The 22,400-nt window shown below is 37.1% G+C and overlaps 1 protein-coding gene across 3 annotated transcripts in view; it reads right to left on the bottom strand.

Moving 5' to 3' along the window:
* ATP6V1H (ATPase H+ transporting V1 subunit H) overlaps positions 1–22,400 on the bottom strand; it is a 152,798-nt gene that overhangs the window by 69,283 nt on the left and 61,115 nt on the right. For all 3 annotated transcript variants that reach the window (XM_044245595.1, XM_044245596.1, XM_044245597.1), the window contains 3 exons: positions 15,683–15,861; positions 12,989–13,114; positions 626–727 (listed from right to left, as the gene is read on the bottom strand). In XM_044245595.1, coding sequence (XP_044101530.1) covers positions 626–727; positions 12,989–13,114; positions 15,683–15,861 — 407 coding nt within the window. The remainder of the gene's footprint in view (positions 1–625; positions 728–12,988; positions 13,115–15,682; positions 15,862–22,400) is intronic.

Below are 22,400 nucleotides of genomic sequence, written 5' to 3'. Positions count from 1 at the left end.
GCAACATGGATGGTACTGGAAGAGATTATGCTGAGTGAAATAAGTCAAGCAGAGAGAGTCAATTATCATATGGTTTCACTTATAACATGGAGGACATAGGGAGATGGAGAGGAGAAGGGAGTTGACGGAAATTGGAAGGGGAGATGAACCATGAAAGACTATGAACTCTGAAAAACAATCTGAGGGTTTTGAGGGGGCGGGAGGTGGGAGGTTGGGGGAGCCAGGTGGTGGGTATTATGGAGGGCTCCTATTGCATGGAGCACTGGGTGTGGTGCATAAACAATGAATTCTGTTATGCTGAAATTTTTAAAAAATTAATTAAAAAGGGGAAAAAATTTTAAAAATGGTAATAATAATGTCTCATCATCTCTGTAACTACTAGTAGTAGTCGAAAAATAATGAGTACTCACAAAATGGCTACTAAATTAAAATCATAAAAACCAAAGAAAATCATGAATGTGAAATTTCTAATGTGATCTCTGCTAGCCACCACACAACAGTGTTATAGTTGTACTAATACTTATACTACCCATTTTAATTAGGTTTATTATAATTCCCCATATTAATTAGGCATCTTGATTTCACTTACTCCATCAGTTTCTCTGCTAAACTACTTTTCCCTTACCGTTTGCCTCGTGGATAATGCCGCACATATTCTCCAACATCATGAGCAGCAACAGCTAAGACTTGTGGATCATCCGACACCTCCAGAAGTTTTGTCAAAATTCTGAAATAAATTTAATCCAAAGAGAGACTGATTTCTAGTTGTTCTAGAGGGCACAACAGAGCACAGTGTATTTTCAGGTATTTCCTGAAAATACAAAATTTTCAGGTATCTCCTGAAAATAGACATTTACAAAAGGATTTTCTACAGCTCTTACTATTATACATAATATATTATGTATGCGTTAGCAGTTTTCAAATCTTTACACATTATTATATCAGGTTACTTTCAAATTCCTAATGCATACCACACACAATCCCCAAAATATCAAAAAATCCCCAATATAACTTTCCTGTTCTCTCAAAAAAGACAACTAGAATCTGAGTTAGTATTATTTTAATATACAGTTACCAGTGAATCCTTGCCAATTATATTTTGAAGATTAATCATTTGTAAGCCTTTTGTATTAAGAAGTTGCTTTAAGTTGTGATCATGATGGAACATGAGCCCTCAGCATAGACATTCCCTGTGCCCCCTCTCCTGCCTTCTTTCTCACTCCAAGTCTCAGGAAGAACTTGAACCTGAACTTCACAAGTAAAACAATGCAAAACAGCAAGTGAATGTTTCTGAGAAGATGGGCACCCAAATTCATAATCCTGGTTCCCTTGCTGTCCTTTCTCCACAGCAACTGCACAGGCAGAGTGAAACCACTGCAGGAGCCTGACAGTGTTTCTAAGAACAGGAGCCAACCAGACACACAGAAGGCTCCCTTCTGCTGGGAGCTGGAGCCCTGACCACAGATTTCTGCTTCCTCGAGGACCTTCAGGAAAAGGGTTCATCTAACCCAGGAGATGTTTCTGGGTGCATGTTTCCTCAGGAGTGAAGGGAAAGAGGGAAATGCGCTACCCAGAATCCAATCCAGTGGGAGAGAGTCTTCAGCATGAGAGTGAGGGAGATCACTCAAGGAACAGAACATCCCTGTGTTACTGAAACTACTCAAGGGCACAGAAATGGAAAGAAAGCTCAACTCATTCCACAAAGAGAACAAACTGGGATAATCAATCAGAATCAGTAATTATTTTAACTGCCAGGCAGAAGACCAACATATTTAAAAAAACTGTTTTCTAATATGCCAGCAACAGTCACTCCCTTAGACACAGATACATGAAAACCTTACAGAACTAGCTAACTGAATCAGTACAATACTGAGAGAGTATCTTTTCAGTTCTCAGCTCAAATATCACCTCTTGCTTAAGAGTCTCTGATCTCAAGATAACACCCTCCCCCTCATCATTTTCTATCCCCATTTCTTGATCTATTTTTCTTCACAGGACTCATCAGCACCAGCCATGGTATTATGTAGTTTCTTGACTATCTGTTTAGTCTCTTTCTCTACAAAATACAATGTAAGCCTAATGACAATAAGAAATTAATTTTATTTGCCATTGTGTTTGCAACACCTAGAAAAGTACTGACCATACAACAGATGCTCAATACATACTTGCTGGAAAAAATGAATACACAATTAAGTATAAAATGGTGATGCCACCAACTGGGGAAACAATGTGACAGCTTCTAATGGAATTTAAAATGCACAGACACTTTGATCCAGCAATTCTACTTCTAGGAATCTAACCTACAGAAATACCTTCACATTTCTACAAGGATAACTATGTACACTAGCTTAAAAATGACTGAGGGGGCGCCTGGGTGGCTCAGCTCAGTGGGTTAAAGCCTCTGCCCTCGGCTCAGGTCATGATCCCAGGGTCCTGGGATCCAGCCCCGTATCAGCCTCTCTCCTTAGCCTGCCTCTCTGCCTACTTGTGATCTCTGTCAAATAAATAAATAATAAATAAATAAAAATAAAATAAAATAAAAAATGACTAAGAGAAAAGGTTAGGGGGTAGAGTCCACATACAAGAGTTAGGCTTTTCCCTCCATTTCTTCTTCCATGCTGGTGGCACCCGCTTTGTCCTCTGTAAACCAACTATGTCATGTACAAAGCAGTTTCACATTCACCATTTTATCAAAATCTCTACAACTTAGGATTATTGATTCTTCCTATTTTACAGAGAGGTAACACCAGAGGCTCAGTGGAATAAAGTGGCCCAATTAAAAAGAAAAGAGATTTCAAATTTTAAAAAATAATAAAACTAAGTCATTTTAACAGACCCCAAGCCATAATTAGTGAAAAACATAAGTCAAAGACTAACATATTTAGATGGAACATGTATATATAACTCTACATAAAGATGCAGATACAGATATGTCTATGAATGAGAGAATACTGGAGAGTATATCACCTGACTCTGATTACCACTGGGGAAGACTATGAAAGAGAACAGCAATGAAGAAATCTTTTTATTTTACTTCTGTATCCCTACAAGAATACTTAAATAACGCGGCCCAGGCTGTTCTATATAACTTAGAATTCAAAAATTCAGCACACTTATTTTTTTTTTAAGTTACTTAATTTTACTAAGATGCTCAAGAAGTTACTATCCCTTAGAATTTCTATTTTTTTTTAATTTAGATTCAATTATCCAACAGATAGTACATCATTAGTTTCAGATGTAGTGTTCAATAATTCATCAGTTGTACATAACACCCAGTGCTCATCAAATCACATGCCCTCCTTAATGCCCATCACGCAAGTACCCCATCCTCCCCAATCCTCCTTCCCTCTAGCAACCCTCAGTTTGTTTCCTACAGTTAAGAGTCTCTCATGGTTTTTCTCCCTCTCTGATGACTTCCCATTCAGTTTTCCCTCCCTCCCTATGATCCTCTGGGCTGTTTCTTATATTCCACATATGAGTGAAACCATATGATAATTGGTTTTCTCTCACTGACTTGTTTTGCATAATAGCCTCCAGTTCCCTCCACACTGATGTAAATGGTAAGTATTCATCCTTGCTGACGGTTGAGTAATATTCCATTGTATATATATACCACATCTTCTTTATCCATTCATCCATGGATGGGTATCACTTGGCATCAGGGAAATCAAATCAAAACCATAATGATATACCTCCTCACTCAGTCATAATGGCTAAAATTGTCAAGTCAGGAAACAACAATTGAGGACATGGAGAAAGGGGAACCCTCTTACACTGTTGGTAGGAATGCAAGCTGGTACAGCCACTCTGGAAAACAGTATGGCAGTTCTTCAAGAAGTTAAAAATGGAGCTACCCTATGATCTAGCAATTGCACTATACTGGGTATTCACCCTAAAGTAAAGTGTATTGATCCAAAGGAGCACCTGCATCCCAATGTCCACAATAGCCAAACTATAAAATTGCAAATTTAAAGTTCAAAATATTTAAGATAAAAAAAGTTTTGAAACTATTTAAATGCCTATTTGCATACAAACTCTTCAATTACAAAATACAAACCTTATTTCTTAAGATCTGTATTAGAAAACATCTTGAATCACAATGATATTTGCTCATATCATTTGCATTAAAACAAAAACTTAAATACTTGAAATACTTAAAGTAATAAGAATGTACTTTAATAGTTCAAAAACCTGTAAAAGTCTATGAAGCTTGTGTACTTCAGTTTCTGCAGCTCATTTATTTGGTAACGTCTCCTAAGAGTACGGCTCAACACTTCTTTGCCTACTTTTTCTATCATCATCTCAGCATGTCACATATCTAACTCTATAAACAACAGGAAACACTAATAAAAAACCTGTCAATCAGGGAATTATTTCTTTGGGAAGTACTTACATGCCTTTTATCTTCCAGACTAACTGAGATATCTGCATTTCCAAATAATAGAAGAGATAAAATGAAGATTTATTATATGCATACACGTTTCAAATTCGATGTAAACATATACCTCACAACAAGAACCCGTAAATGAGAAAATGAGACCCAGAGAAGTTCCACAGTCTGCCTACAGACATAACAAATATTGAAACAGATTTGAATCACTAACTGTTGACTCTAGTCCACACTAAGCACAACTGCACCATGATGGCAGTTCACTCAACTCAAGAACATGTAAACCCACAAAGAAAAAGCAAGACATACAGTCAATCTCCCATACATTTACTTTACTGGGTCACAAATCAGGACTCAACTGCTAGCATACATTTACTTTAATTTCAAACTTGCTCTTTTTAAAAGGCCAACTTGCAAAGGATTCTAAAATTACATTTAATTCAACTGAAACATTTTAATAATTTCAAAAGGTTGAAGTATTTTGATGTTATTTTTATTATTCTGAATTTTTATTAAGGTATCATTTTAGGAAATAAGAAAATATCAACATAAGATTCCCTAAAAGCATAACAGAATATTTGTTCTGAGTACCTTAAACCAGAAACTAGCAAATTATAGCTGAAGTCCAAAGCCAGCAGCTTCCTGTTTTTGTACATGAAGTTTCATCAGAACACAATCACACTCATTAGTTTACATACTGTCCACAATTGCCTTAGCACTTCAGTACTGATGCTCAGTAGTTGTGACAGAGAACAAATGGCTCAGAGTCTCCACTGTTTACTTTCTGGGCCTTTACAGAAAAAGTTTGCCAATGCCTGCCTTATACAACCTGAACCATTCTTCATATAGCAGAGACCTTTGATACTCAAAATATAACCTGCAAACTCACAGCATTGGTATCAGCTTAGAAATGCTGAATTACAAAACAAATCCTGGATCTCCAGAGCTAGAATATACATTTTAACAAGATCTCCATTAACATTTGAAAAACAGTGTTAGACTCAAAAATATGGTGAAGTAACTAAAATCAAATCTAGAAAATATGGAAATGATTTAAATGGCTATCCTTTAGGACCATTTAGGCCACTGAATACGTTCATCAACAATGAAAATATTTTTGTATTATTATCTGTAAACTGAGCATGCTTTCCATTTCTATATTCAAGTCATCAATGAAATTTTTCAAAAGAATAGGTCCAAAAAAAAGATTCTGTGGTAAGCAAAGAAAGAGCTCCCTCCAACTCTTCTCTGAATATGGTTTTTTTATTGTTTTTTTTTTTACATTCTTAAAATTTTTTTATTATGTTATGTTAGTCTCCACATGGTACATCATTATTTTTTAATTTAATTTTTTTCAGTACTCCATAATTCATTGTTTATGCACTACACCCAGTGCTCCATGCAATACATGTCCTCCTTAATACCCACCACACGGCTCACCCAACCCCATACCCCCTCCTCTCCAAAACCCTGAGTTTCTTTCTCAGAGTCCACAGTCTTTCATGGTCTGTCTTCCCCTCTGATTTCCCCCAACTCACTCCTCCTCTCCATCTCCCCATGTCCTCCGTGTTATTCCTTATGCTCCACAAGTTAAGTGAAACCATATGATAATTGACCCTCTCCACAAGTAAGTGAAACCATATGATAACTGACTTATTTCACTCAGAATAATCTCTTCCAGTCCCGTCCATGTTGATATAAAAGTTGGGTATTCATTCTTTCTAATGGGTGTGTAATATTCCATTGTATATATGGACCATATCTTCTTTTTTTACTTAATTTCTTTTCAGTGTAAGAGAATTCATTGTTTATGCACCACACCCAGTATGCACTATGTGCTCTCCATAATATCTACCACCAGGCTCCCCCAACCTCCCACCCCTCGCCCCTTCAAAACCCTCAGATTGTTTTTCAGAGTCCATAGTCTCTCATGGTTCATCTCCCCCTCCAATTTCGATCAACTCCCTTCTCCTCTCCATCTCCCCATGTCCTCCGTGTTATTTGTTATGCTCCACAAATAAGTGAAACCATATGATAATTGACTCTCTCTGCTTGACTTATTTCACTCAGCATAATCTCTTCCAGTACCATCCAGGTTGCTACAAAAGTTGGGTATTCATCCTTTCTGATAGAGGCATAATACTCCATAGTGTATATGGACCACATCTTCCTTATCCATTCGTCCGTTGAAGAGCATCTTGATTCTTTCCACAGTTTGGTGACCATGGCCATTGCTGATATGAACATTGAGATACAGATGGCCCTTATTTTCACTACATCTGTATCTTTGGGGTAAAGACCCAGTAGTGCAATTGCAGGGTCATAGGGAACCTCTATTCTAAATTTCTTAAGGAATCTTCACACTGTTCCCAAATTGGCTGCACCAACCTGCATTCCCACCAAAGTGTAAGAGGGTTCCCCTTTCTCCACATCCTCTCCAACACACGTTGTTTTCTGTCTTGTTAATTTTGGCCATTCTAACTGGTGTAAGGTGGTATCTCAATGTGGTTCCAATTTGAATCTCCCTGATGGCTAGTAATGATGAACATTTTTTCATGTGTCTGTCAGCCCTTTGTATGTTTTCATTGGAGAAGTGTCTGTTCACGTTTTCTGCCCAATTTTTGACATGACTATCTGTCTTGTGTGTTTTTAGTTTGAGGAGTTCTTTATAGATCCTGGATATCAGCCTTTTGTCTGTACTGTCATTTGAAAATATCTTCTCCCATTCCGTAGGTTGCCTCTTTGTTTTCTTGACTATTTCCTTTGCTGTGCAGAAGCTTTTTTTTTGATCTTGATAAAGTCCCAAAAGTTCATTTTCGCTTTTGTTTCCTTTGCCTTTGGAAACATGTCTTGAAAGAAGTTGCTGTGGCTGATATCGAAGAGGTTACTGCCTATGTTCTCCTCTAGGATTCTGATGGATTCCTGTCTCACATTGAGGTCTTTTATCCATTTCAAGTTTATCTTCGTGTATGGTGTAAGAGAATGGTCAAGTTTCATTCTTCTACATAGCTGTCCAATTTTCCTAGCACCATTTATTGAAGAGCCTCTCTTTTTTCCACTCTATATTTTTTCCTGCTTTGTCGAAGATTATTTGACCATAGAGTTGAGAGTCCATACTGGGCTCTCTACTCTGTTCCACTGGTCTATGTGTCTGGTTTTATGCCAGTACCATGCTGTCCTGATGATCACAGCTTTGTAGTAAAGCTTGGAATCAGGCAGTATGATGCTGCCAGTTTTGTTCTTCTTTTTCAACATTTCCTTAGCGATTCAGGGTCTCTTCTGATTCCATACAAATTTTAGGATTATTTGCTCTAGCTCTTTGAAAAATACCGGCGGAATTTTGATCGGAATGGCATTAAAAGCATAGATTGCTTTAGGCAGTAGAGACATTTTAACAATGTTAATTCTTCCAATCCAAGAACATGGAATGGTCTTCAATCTTTTTGTGTCTTCTTCAATTTCTTTCATGAGTGTTCTGTAGTTCCTCGAGTACAGATCCTTTACCTCTTTGGTTAGGTTTATTCCCAGGTATCTTACAGTTCTTGGTGCTATAATAAACGGAATCAATTCTCTAATTTCCCTTTCTGTATTTTCATTGTTAGTGTATAAGAAAGTCACTGATTTCTGTACATTGACTTTGTATCCTGCCACGTTACTGAATTGCTGGATGAGTTCTAGTAGTTTGGGGGTGGAGTCTTTTGGGTTTTCCATATAAAAAATCATGTCATCTGCGAAGAGAGAGAGTTTGACTTCTTCATTGCCAATTTGGATACCTTTCTCTTCATTGTCTGACTGCTGTTGCTAGGACTTCTAATACTATGTTGAACAAGAGTGAGAGTGGGCATCTTTGTCATGTTCCTGATCTCAATGGGAAGGCTGTGAGCTTTTTCCCATTGAGGATGATATTTGCTGTGGGCCTTTCATAGGTAGATTTTATGAAGTTCAGGAATGTTCCCTCTATCCCTATACTTTGAAGCGTTTTAATCAGGAACAGATGCTGGATTTTGTCAAACACTTTTTCTACATCAATCGAGAGGACCATGTGGTTCTTCTCTCTTCTCTTATTGATTTGTTCTATCACATTGATTGATTTGCGAATGTTGAACCATCCTTGCAACCCAGGATGAATCCCATCTGGTCTTAGTGGATAATCTTTTTAATGTGCTGTTGGATCCTATTTGCTAGGATGTATCTTGATATCTTTGTTAAGGGACTCAACTTTCCTAAGATAACAGGGATTAAAAACTGGTTTACCTATAGGGGTAGCATTGATTGGGGAAAGGGAATTACCTTGAAGATTAACTCTATATGAATATTTAAAAAAAAAAAGAATAAAATAAAATAAAATAAAATAAATTTTTTTAAAAAATTTAAAAGTAGAAAGGCAAAAGAAAAACACAGGTGTATGTATCAAAAAGTTCAGGTTAGGGACGCCTGGGTGGCTCAGTGGGTTAAGCCTCTGCCTTGAGCTCAGGCCATTATCTCAGGATCAAGCCCCTCATCGGGCTCTCTGCTCGGCAGGGAGCCTGCTTCCCCCTCTCTCTCTGCCTGCCTCTCTGCCTACTTGTGATCTCTCCCTCTCTGTCAAATTAAAAAAAAAAAAAAAGTTCAGGTTAAAAGGTTATTATGGAATTTGATGTACTCGACATCTCACTGTGATGGTAAATAGGTTAAAAAGTTACATATATATAAAATATATAAATTGTGGGAATGAATTAAAAATAAAAGTTGTATCTATGAAGTAGTGGTGGTTGTCCTCTTGTCTTTTTTTTTGGTTGGTTTTCTGGGGGAGGGGCCTGCTGCAAGAGTTTTCAGGCAATGTCCCTAGAGTTAAGGCCTCCTTGCCCCCATCAAGGGGGTGGGCTCTGAGGAAACCGGTTTTTCAGGCTTTTGTTTTCTGGAGATTTTGTTTGCTTCTTTGTTCATTTGTTTTCTCTCCCCTTGGCAGCTTTTGATGGTTTTCGGAGGTTTAGAGGAAAGAAACTGCATCCAGACGTCCCTCTCAGAGAGAAGCCTCAGTCTGTTCCCCTCTGGGTGCTCCAGAGCACATAAATTCCCCCTTGGCCGCTGGCAGAGCACGTTCCCAGGCATGTTCCCAGTCACAGTCTACGGGGTCATAGAAACTCCTGCTTGTACCCAAAACCACCATAGCCTGGGCTGTTTGGGCAGCTCCAGATCACCAGAGAGGTTCTAAGCAGCAACAGCGCACTGAGATTTTCCCGCTGGCCCGGGCTAGGAGTGCTTAGACTCCCTGGTCGGAGAGAGCTGGCTAGCCCCTGCAGGAACCTCTCTCAGGGAGGGGTGTGGGGTGCGACTCAGACTCTGGTAGCGCAGCATGTGTGGAGAGTGCAAAAGGCTGTGGTTCTGCCCGCTGGTGAGGCTCCCAGCTCATCACGCAAGCCGCCACCCAGACGCTCTCAGGGACCAAGACCTGGTTTCTTTGCCACACTCTCTCTGGCTTAGCACCAGGGGTGGCTGTCCTAGGTCTGGGGACGTAAACCCCTGTCCTCCCTAACTGCCCCAATTCCCACAATTTCCCCCCCATGATCCTTTGCACTTTGAGTGCTTTCAACCAAATTCCAAGTTAATGCTGGTCCCCATGTACAGGGCATTCTCGTATTGGGGTATTACTTTCCAATGGGTCACTTCTGGTGGCTCCCTCCCCCTTTTGTTTTTCTTCCGATATCAGTACAATGTTCCCACTCCACTTTACCTGCCCCTGTAGAGATCCAGAAGTATATAATTTTAATCTCAGGCGCATTTCATGGGTGATCAGAGTTCTTTGGTAGGTAATCAGCTCACTTTAGGGTACAGGTTGAAACGGCACCTCCTCCTACTTCCCCACCATCTTGTCTCCCCCCCCAATACAGCTGTTAAGTCAACGATAGATTCATTAATCAAGAGCCAAATCTCAATTACCACAGTAACCACAGCTGAGATTCTGTCAGACACTCAAATGGGATCAAGGCAGCAACACAGCTTTGGAGTTAGAAGAAATGTGAATTCTGACTCTGACATTTGGTCGAAATGTAATCTTGGAAAGGAGGCTTGTTCAAATCCAAAACAGAATTTATATTATTATTCTGACTGATCACTCCACAAATTTGTTCTTGTTCACTTTCACAATGTTTTTTCTCTGTTTTAAAAGTCTGCTTGCTCCCTCAGATTCTGCTTTTATTTTTAACATCTTAATTTTATTTTTTTCAGTGTTCCAAAAATCATTGTTAATGCCCCACACCCAGTGCTCCATGCAATACATGCCCTCCTTAATACCCACCACCAGGCTCACCCATCCCCCACCCTCAACCCCTCCAAAACCCTCCGTTTGTTTCTCAGAGTCCACAGTCTCTCATGCTTCCCCTCCGATTTACCCCACTTTACTTTTCCTTTCCTTCTCCTAATGCCCTCCATGCTTATGCTCCATAAGTAAGTGAAACCATATGATAATTACCATCTGCATGGTTTCTTATATTTCAGAATATTTCCTTATTCAAAATACATACTTATTTCAAAATTTTAACATGGAAGATTACAAAGTACTTTCTGTATACTATCAAACTAAAATTGATGGAGGAAAAATGAACTTACACTATATACTTGCTAAGTTTGAAATTACCTGATAAAGAGGTCAAAGCCTCAGGTAAGTACAGTTCTCCACAGATAAAAAGAAGGCTAGTATTCACTGGGTTTTTTTTTTTTTAATAACAGAATGAAGATTTCTTCTGTATCTATTTTATCAGCTGGTTTGAAGAGCGGCACTAGCATGCCCCTCCTTGCCAATCATCTCCATACAGACAACTTACAAGAACAGAAGCTGGGGGGGTGCTGGGTGGCTCAGTCAGTTAAGTGTCTGACTCCTGATTTCAGCTCAGGTCATGATCTCAGGATCATGTTAAGCCCCATATCAAGAGTCTGCTTGTCCCTCCTCTGCCCCCTCACCCCCTCCCAACTCACACAAATATACACACTCATGCTCTCTTTCTTTAAAATAAATAAATTTTTAAAATCTTTAAAAGAAAAAAAGAATGGAAACTAAAAACAAACAATGACTTCAAATTTCTCTAAAACTCAAGTTCGACATGTCAATGTTTCTGGTTATTTAGTAAAACCACAGAGGCTCATAAGAAGGTAAAGAGTAATATGAAGGAACCACAAAATTTAAAACCTAATGACAGAAAACAGAACATGCAAAAGGCTCTTTAAGTGTATCATAATAAAAATACATGTAATGCTTTAGTAATAATTTATAAACCAGCTCCCCTCCATTATATTCAAGTTCTCCAAAAACTAGATTTAAAAGGCATTATTCAAGCTCATTTTGCTACTTTTAAAAACTCAAAGGAGCACAACAATGCTGAAAAGATAATCCACTTCTCCCCCCATCTATTCTCCATCAGTCACCAATATCTATCAATCACTCACTCTGGTTTGCCAAATGTTTAAATAAGCATAATGTATCCTTTTTGGTAATACAGAGAAAATAAGTATAAACAACAAGGATTAGGTCTGTGTAAGGTCTACATAAAACTGCCCACTGGACACTGTATATATTTCATCTTCTCCTTCTAGATATCTCATTAAAATGACAATAAAAGAATTTTTTTCTTTTTTTTCTTCAAGTTTTTATTTCAATTCCAGAGGAGAGTATGCCTATCTTGAAAGGCTCTAGGGGGGCCTTTTTGGCTCAGTGGTTATGTGTCTTACTCTTGGTTCTGGCTCAGGGTCTTGAGGGTCTCCATCTCAGGGTCTTGAGATGGAGCCCTGCATCAGGCTCCAAGCTCAGAGTGGAGTAGGCTTAAGATTCTTTCTCCCATATGATCTCCCTGATATGAGGAAGTGGTGATGCAACATGGGGGCTTAAGTGGTAGGAGAAGAATAAATGAAACAAGATGGGATTGGGAGGGAGACAAACCATAAGTGACTCTTAATCTCACAAAACAAACTGAGGGTTGCTGGGGGGAGGGGGGTTGGGAGAAGGGGGATGGGGTTATGGACATTGGGGAGGGTATGTGCTTTGGTGAGTGCTGTGAAGTGTGTAAACCTGGCGATTCACAGACCTGTACCCCTGGAGATAAAAATATATGTTTATAAAAAATTTTTAAAAAAAAGATTCTTTCTCCTCTCTCTCCCTCCTCCTCTGAGCATCCCCACCCTGCTCACAGGAACACTGTCTCTCTCACTCTCTCTTTCAAATAAATAAGTAAAATCTTTAAAAAAGGGTGTTTTTTTAAAAGAATTTATTTATTTATTTATTTGAGAGAGAAAGTGCCCACAAGAGAAAGAATGAACAGGGGAGAGGAACAATCAGGCTCCCCGCTGAGCAGCATTCATGACCTGAGCTAAAGGCAGATGCTTAACTGACTGAGCCACCCAGGTGCCACTAAAAAAATTTTTTAAATGCTTGAACAGTCGATTCTGAAAAAACATATATCCAAATGACCAATAAGAATATGACAATGTATCCACCACATAAGGAAACAAGAAAATACAAATTAAAATCATGAAATGGCCAAACATTTTTAAAGACTAACAAAAACATGTTGGCAAGGATGTGGTACAACAGGTATTAACAGTGTAAACTGGAATTTAATGACTTACTTTAAGAGCTCATAATTCTTCTCATTTAACCTCACAGCATTTTCTCTCCAAAATTTCTCAGATTTGTGCACAGGACTCCACTCCAATCTTCCAGATTTAAGTTCTGAACTGTATTCATCAAATGAGCTAAAAAATTTTTTAAAGAATTCAAAGTTTAGGAGAATCTAAGAGTTACTCAAAACTTAAGCAAAATAAAACATTTTTACCATGTCAACTATACTTAAAAAATCTTCACTGATGATTTAACTGCCAAGACTGACAAACCTTTGTACATTAACAAACTACCACTAAACAGTTTCAACAGCTTGAATAATCTTTAATAAATCATGTGAAATTTATTCAAGGTCCTAATGTCCAAAACTCCTGTCAATTCGAATGCTCATCATGAGATATTAAAAGGAACACCTGCTTTCAAATCTTCATCCTAATAAATAAATGCATACCAGCAAAGTATCTGATAATCTAGCAGTTTCCACCATGCCACTTAAAATACTGCATCTGCCAGCCCACTAGATACATTAATGTAAATTTATATAAAAGTATGTTACCTAAATATAAAATAAAATAGCATTTTCTAATACCACAAATGTCATAAACCATACACCACACTATACAAATAAAAATACACATCTGAATATAATATTGAAAAATGTGATTACATACACTGCAGAGGTAATTCACTAAATTAACACATTACAGATTAATTAAAAACAAAAAACCCTGTGCATATAGCAAACTGCAATGCAATTTAATTCAAAAATCATTCACTATGTATCAAGTAACTTAACTATTCAAAATTTTATAATATAAAAAATGTTTAATGTTGTTAGCCAGTGGACAGTGACAGGACAAGCTTGAATGTCCCTTCAAGTGAAATGTTAAAAAAGAATTAGCCATTTCAATACTTATTGGTAATCCGTAATAACCAGGATTTTACTGGTCAAGTTGAACAGAGTGTCTTGTTGAATAAAGTAATAATAAAGCCAGTCTGTGTAAGAAGTAAGTTAGTATCATTTAATATTAATATCCTAAACCTATAACAGGAAAACAGAGACGAAGCTCTTTTACCTGTCCCATCACCCTACTGGCATTAATGTAAATACCAGTATATTTCAAATTACCAAATTCAACATGAAAAATCAGTAAGTATTAATAATTGGCTAACATGGATTAAATAACTTAGAAAGCTAAGTATCACTAATATTTTTTTAAGAGATCTTAAATCATGATTACAGAAGAACTGATAATAAATTTTTAAATGAACTTACAAACATAATTTATAAAAATTGCAAGTTTACTGCTGGCTGGGCTACTTTATTACAATCAATTTATTCATATTTAAAATTATAGAGAGACAAAAAAATCATTCGCTTCTCTCCACAAAACTCAATTACAAATCACTGATGTGAGTGATACACCTCTCTCCATAAAAGCATTTGGGCCTTGGGATTACAAACTGCATTGAATTATCTGGTAAATTTACATTTCTGGAACACATACTAGACTGAAGGCTAGACACTTGCTAGACACTTGAAAACTCACAACAAATCGTACAAGGTTAGAATTTTTAATTGCTATTTTACCAAAAGGAAAACTGACACTTTAAAAAGTCAAGAAGCTTGTGAAGGCTACACAGGAAGAAAGTAGCCAAACCATTCAAACTTGGCTCAGCCTGGCTCCCAAACCCAAACCACCTACAAAGAAAGATCTACTTCTAGACAGTAATTCTCTTCTAAAGATGTATCAATAGTTTAAAAACAAAGAATACACAGGTTTAGGGGAAAGACCACCAATACATTATGAAATAAAAAGAACAAAGTCCAGAAGAATATACAGAACCACATTTGTATGTGTGTTTATCATGCTGGAGGGGCAGAGCTAGGATTTTTTGGAAGTAAACACAGGAAATGAGGCTGGGGACAACTATGTAGAGGAGACATGAAGTCCCTTCTGAACTACACAAGGATTCTTTTTTTTTCTTATTGCATTGTACATCATTTGCATAATTTTTAATATAAAAAATAAATAGAGGCACCTGGGTGGCTCAGTTGTTTAGGCGTCCAACTCTTGACTTCCACTCAGGTCATGATCTCAGGGTCTTGAGATAAAGCATCATACTGGGCTCATGCTGGGAAAGGAGCCTGCTTGAGGTTCTTTCTCTCCCTTTTCATTTCCCCCTCCTACCCAACCACCCCCACACCTGCCCCCCTGCCACAAACACACTGTGTGCCCTCTCACTCTCTAAAAAATAAAAAAAAAAATGATACCAATAGGAACTTACAAAAGCAGGAAAAAAAAATACTCATTTCATTTATGGCCAAACCTCCTCCACAAATTAACAACCAGTACTGCTTAAAAAGATTCTAAACTGGGGGAGATTCTTAAGGGGTTCTAGGGTGACATGAACATCCTGTGGGAGTACAACCAGTCAGATTTCAGATAAGAGAATGGTGGGAATTTCCCCAAAAGAGAAGAGATAATACATAGTTATAATTAACTGCTACCATAATGATGAGCCAGTCTGTCCTGAGTTTTTGTCCCTCATATCCCCCAAACCTTAACAGAAGACACAAGAGTTTTAGTGAACTCTTTTGAGTTTATGGTTAGTAACAAATTTAGAATTTCTTAAAATACTAGGAAAGTCAAACAAGGCCGTATATATCCAGCCTGTAAGAATTTTTAAAAATTACATACCTAAGATCTTGGACACTCTCACCAAGTTTTTCCAAAAGAAATTTTATATCTTCACTGATATCTTCATCATCATACTTCTGCTGTTCCAAGTTCTCCAACTGTTTCAGAACTTTGCACTGAATCATAGCCAGAGCATATTCTTGGCGAGTTTCTCTTTCAGTCGATTTTTCCAAAAAGTTCTGAGTTAGACAAAGACATGAAAAACTGTGTAATTTCTTACATGTGATAGTCTTAGGTCTCTGAACTTTCTCTTGTACCTTCTCTCCTCCTCTATTCTTAAGTTAACTATCACCTTTATGCAATGACTGTATCACTGATCCTTATTTCTTTGCTGTACACTTGTCCCATAACAAAATCGAACTTCTGATGCCTTGCTTACTTCCCGGCTTAACTAAAAGTTTTAAATTACTGACCCAGACAAGTCTCAAAACACTGAATATGTTTACAATTAAATCCATCAAAGCCTTGCTCACAGCCCGTTCCTGAGCTTCTGAAAGTTCCCAGTGAACTCTCCGTTTGTTCATTAGCCACCTAGAGTACTCAGGATACTAAGAGTTTCTTCAGGCATCTCTATTAGAGGTTCTCAGACAGTCTCCTTTTTTCCCTTCCAATCAACGTCAAAGGGGAAAAGGGCAGTAATTTAAAACAAAAACAAAAACAAAAAACTCTCTTGCTTGAACAATTATGAGAAGAGTTTTGTGACATCCTGGAAAATCCCCTAGTTTTCTTCTGTGATTTTCCTATTTATTAAGTACTTACAAAAAGAGCAAAAGAATCCTGAATACACTTGACCCAAAAACAACATGGGTTTGTCCTGTGCAGGCCCACTTACATGAGGATGTTTTCAATAATTCCAGTACAGTACTGGAAATCTATTTTCTCTTCCTCATGATTTTCTTAACACTTTCTTCTTTCTAGTTTACTTTATTGTAAGAATACAGTAATATAATACATATAATATACAAAATATGTATACTTGGCCATTTATTTGATCAGTAAGGCTTCCATTCAATAGTATGCTACTCATTATTAAGTTCTGGGGAAGTCTAAAGTTATACATGGATTTTTTTAACACCACAGGGGGTCAGCACTCTTACCTCTACATTGTATAACTATATTTATACAAATAAACTGTTAATTAAATTGACCAGTATTTCTAAGCGAAGACCATGCTCAGGCTTAGGGACAAAAACAAGCTCTGAAGAAAGCTACTTTCACCAAGATGATAAAGAAGACCTGACAAATGCCTCCCCTGAGCCCCACCAAAAAAATCCTATAATAACAATTTCAAGTCACCAATACCAAAATATTAAATTTTTTTCATAATACCAAAATATGACTTTTTTTCATAATACCAAAATATGAAATTTTTGTAGGCAAATTATATTCCTAATAATTATAGTAAATAAACACAGAAGGAAATTTAACTTAGCATATGGAAATTAGTGAAGTCAATCCTAACCAAAATTCCAATGACATTTTTCATAGAAGTAGAAAAAACAATCCCAAAGTTTGTGTGGAATCACAAAAAGCCCTGAATAGCCAAAGCAGTCTTGAGAAAGAACAACGAAGCTGGACGCATGATACTTCCTGATTTAACTAAACTACAAAGCTATATCAAAACAGTATAGCAGTAGCATAAAATAGACACACAGACTAGATGAACAGAGTAGAGAGCCCAAATAAAAAATCCCACGTATAAAGTCAGCTAATATTTGACATGGGAGCCAAGAATACTCAATGTGGAAAGCATAGTCTTTGCAACAGCATTAGGAAAACTGGATAACAACATGCAGAAAAATTAACATGGAGCCCTATCTCCCACTACTCACAAAAATTAACTCAAAATGGATTTAAAGACTTAACCATAAGATCTGAAGCTATCAAATTCCTAAAAGAATACATAGGGGAAAGCTCCCTGACCCTGGTCTTGGCAACAATCTTTTATATATGACACTAAAGCATAGACAACAAAAGCAAAAATCAACAAGTAGGTAACATAAAACTAAAAAGGTCTGCACAGTCTCCTAGATCCACTACATTTAAGAGATTCTGCACAGGGTAAAAAAATAAAAACAATAAACAAATGAAAAGGTATCCTATAGGATGGGAGAAAATATTTGCAAAATATGTATCTGACAAGAGGTCAGAAAACTCCTACAACTCAATAACAACAAAATTTTAAAATGGGCAGAGTATCTGAACAGACATTTTTTTTCGAAGAAGTGCATACAAAGGACCAACAGGTACATAAGAATATCACCAATCATCTGAGAAATACAAATCAAAACCACAATGAAATATCACTTCACAGGGTGGCCTGGATGGCTCAGTCATTAAGTGTCTGTTTTCCACTCAGGTCCTGATCCCAAGGTCCTGGGATAGAACCCTGCACCAGGCTCCCTGCTCAGCAGGAAACCTGCTTCTCCCTCTCCCACAACCCCTGCTTCTGTTCCCTCTCTCACTGTATCTCTCTCTGTCAAGTATATAAATAAAATCTTTTAAAAAAGGAAGAAATACCATATCATATATGTTAGGATGGCTACCATCAAAAAAAACAAAAGACAACAGGTGTTGCCAAGGTTATGGAGAAAAGTGCACACTTGTGCACTATTGATGAGAATACAAACTGGTACAGCCTCTGTGGAATACAATATGCAGGTCCCTCAAAAAATTAAAAACAGAACTACCATATGCTCCAGCCATTCTACTCCTAGATATTTATCCAAAAAGAGTGAAAACAGAGGATATCTGTATTATTATCTGCAGAGATTATCTGCATTCCCATGTTTATTTTACCATTATTCACAATAGCCAAGATTTGGGAATAATCTAACTGTCCATGGAAGGATGAGTGGATAAAGAAAATGGGGTATGTGAGTGTATTTACATATACACAAATGGAATATTATCCAGCCATTAAAAAAAAAGGAAATATTGCCATTTGTGATATCATGGATAGACTTTCAGGTCATTATGCTAAGTGAAATGTCAGAGAAAGACAAATGCTATATGATCTCATTTATATGTGGAAGGTAAAAAAAAAAAAAAAAAAAAAAAAACTTCAGTTAAAAAGAAACCCAAACTCATAGATACAGAAAACAGAGTGGTGACTGCCAGATTGGGGGTTAGGGGCGGTAGGGGGAGAAGGGAAGTAAACTAAGTGAAGGGGATTAAAAGGTACAAATTTCCAGTCACAAAATAAGAAAGTCCTGGGTGCCTGCCTGGCTCAGTTAGTTGGGTACCTGCCTTTGGCTCACAACCCACGCCAGGGTCTCTGGCAAAGAGCCTGCTTCTCCCTCTCCCTCTGCCTGCCACTCCCCCTGCTTGTGCACATGCATGCTCTCTATCAAATAAGTAAATAAAATCCTTTGAAAAATAAAATAAAATAAGTTAAGTCTAAGGATATAATATACAGCATGACGACTGTAGTTAATAATACTATATGTATTCCCGAAAGGTGCTAAGAAAGTAGATCCTAAAAGTTCTCATCACAAGAAAAAAAAATTTGTAACTATGTGTGGTAATAGATGTTGTTAATTATTAATCAGACTTACTGTGGTCATCATTTTACAATATATACAAATATCAAATTATTATTTGATAATAAAATGTTGTATGTCAATTATATCTCAATTTTTATTTTTTATTTTTTTAAAGATTTCATTTATTCATTTGACAGACAGAGATCACGAGTAGGCAGAGGGGCAGACAGAGAGAGAGGAGGAAGCAGGCTCCCAGCTGAGCAGAGAGCCTGACGAGGGGCTCGATCCCAGGACCCTGGGATCATGACCTGAGCCAAAGGCAGAGGCTTTAACCCACTGAGCCACCCAGGTGCCCCTATATCTCAATTTTTAAAGAATAAAGGTAAATAAACAATTTTTAGATACTGAAATTAAGATAAGTGGTCACTAGCAGACCTGTGGCAGAAGACATGCTGAAGCACAGGTGGCCTATCTAAGGAGGGCCAAATAGTCAATATTTTAGGTGTTGAGGTCTCTATCACAGCTATTCAATTCTGCAATTACAGTGCAAAAGCAGGCATACAAAATACAATAAATAAATAAATAAATAAACACAGCAGTGTTCCAACAAAGCTTTCCTTATATAAACAGGTGGTGGGCCAGATTTGGCCCATGAACTACTACAGACTGATGAGCCCAGAACTAAGGGAAATTCTGCAGGTGGCAGAAAATGACACTGTACAACAGAAAGATGAATCTACAGGAAATAAAGAAAGAACCGCAGATAAGGTTCTGAATAGATATAAAAAACGATTTTTCCCCTCTTCACTTGGTACATTCACCATGAAAGACCATAAGATAAGCCATAAAACAAGTCTCAAATTTCCAAGAATAGAAACTTATTAGAATATGTTCCCTGGCCATAATGAAATTCAATTATAGACCTTATTCTGTGGGGAGCCCTAAATTCTGATACCCTCTCCCTTTATGAAACTCTTCCCTTCTTCCTTTGCTTTTGTTAAGACTTTACCATTATTTTACTGAATTTTCTGTTACTTTTTCAAGTTATTTTTCTTACTACTTTCTTCTAACTTTAGAAACATACCAAAACTCTTGCTCATATGATCCTTTGTTGTTTTTACTATCTATCTGCTGACTAGAGAATTAAATTTCATATTTGAGGTATTATCATAACTAGTGATTTCAACTCTAACCTCAACACAGTTAATATAATAACTAACGTAGAACACCACTATATTCTTCTAAAACCACCTCTTCTCTCAATTCTCCAAAATAATAGCACTCTAGAACTTAGTCATACTTGATTCTCCCCTTTTCTTTAACCCTATGTCAAATCAGTCGATGAGCCTTATCATTTCCCTTTATGTTTTAATTTCATCTTTTGCTCTCATTATAAAAAATGAAAAGGATTGAATGAATTTCATGAAAAGCACTTAAGAAACTGAACTTGCCAAAAACAAACCTAGATAATCCAGCAGCAATGTACTCTTTAAAGGCACTAAAATTCAACATCATTTTTACCTTAACAAACTCAAAAGTATAAATATATCATTTTATCTTTTTGTACAAGTAAAGGTGCAGAAATCTTCCCTAAGAGCACAGAGGAATCATGTGACAATTCAGCTCTTTCCTTCACCAGGACTGCTAGCCTTGTGAAATTATACAAAACAGGGCTTATATTATATATATATTATATTATATTATATTATATTATATCACATTATAACAGGACTTCTCAAACCATCTGTGGTGAAAACCAGTTGTGTTTGTTTTTTAACTTCCAATTAGTCATGAACAAATACTTTTATAAATGACTTTGTAGAAAAATGCATTTTAAAATACACACAAAATATAAGCTCAAATTTTATATTATTAAATTTGACAGATATGCAACTATTCCATCAAGTTACTGTAAGCTTCTAACAGCTTACTCTTACTTTTTATACGTACCCACTGCAGACTGCTAACAGTCCACAGCACTGCACTGACATGACACCACACTTGAAGTATCAATGTATAAACACTTACCCTGAGATTAAAAATTGTCTCAGTATTACTATACCTCATTCAAACTTGGTACCTAATGCGCAAGATAGATAAATACCTGAAATAAGGAATGAGGTACAGACTTGGGAGTAAAATTGTTTTTTTAATATTTTATTTATTTATTTGGCAGACAGAGATCACAAGTAGGCAGAGAGGCAGGCAGAGAGAGAGGAGGAAGCAGGCTCCCTGCTGAGCAGAGAGCCCGCTGTGGGGCTCAATCCCAGGACACTGGGATCATGACCTGAGCTGAAGGCAGAGGCTTTAATCCACTGAGCCACCCAGGCACCCCAGGAGTAAAATTTTTTGATAGCAATACTTCCATGCCAAAGCAGTAGGCAAAAGAGCACCCACACACTTGAACTAGGGTGGACCTACCTGAAAGGGCGGCGACAACTATAAACAGCCTGCACAGAAAGATGTAGGTAAGTACAGGTCTGTGTCTTCGTGTTCACGTGTGTGGGGTAAATTAAATATCATGACTACTATAGCCAATAAAAATCCAAGTCCAATTTGGTGGTATTTCTTTTGAACTAAACCTTTCTGCTGAAAACCACTGAGATGTAAAAATATAATTTATCTTATTATCTGATATATTACATAGGCTCTTGACTAAGTGGAGCCAGAAAGAGAAATAATACTCACAACCAATGTAAAACTCTAAACAACAAATATGATCTTCGATGTCTCTTTCAGCCACAGACTCAAAACATACTAATTTATTTTAGGAACTAAAGATTGACAAATCAATTTAACCAACAGAATAACATTTGCAGAGACCTGGAGTCCAGCACCTGCTATGAATAAGTGAGACTGACAGTTTCAAAAATAAAATTCACCAAACCAAATGGAAAAAAAAAATAATTAGCCATTTTTCCAGCTCACAGCAACTCAGCAAGCTTCCTAAAGTCTTCAGCACAAAAATTTCCTTCCTGAGTTTCAAGATGTGGGAAAAAATACACGACTAGACCATCCTTAAACAACCTCATCAGTGAATCTTCTTTAACAGTTACAGGAATGTGAGAATGATAAAGAAAAAAAAAAAGACACAGCATATTTTCACCTACTGAAGGTCTAAGTTAAATGGCTTTACTATGCCACTACTAACGACTTAATTTTAACTCAGTTGTGTACATTAAAGTTACGGATCTAAAGATATTCTTCTCATTTTCGGCCCTTAGAATATTCCC

This window comes from Neovison vison, chromosome 4 (genome assembly GCF_020171115.1).
Source record: "Neovison vison isolate M4711 chromosome 4, ASM_NN_V1, whole genome shotgun sequence".
Classification (NCBI taxonomy): domain Eukaryota; kingdom Metazoa; phylum Chordata; class Mammalia; order Carnivora; family Mustelidae; genus Neogale; species Neogale vison.
This window is presented reverse-complemented; position numbering and strand designations above follow the sequence as displayed.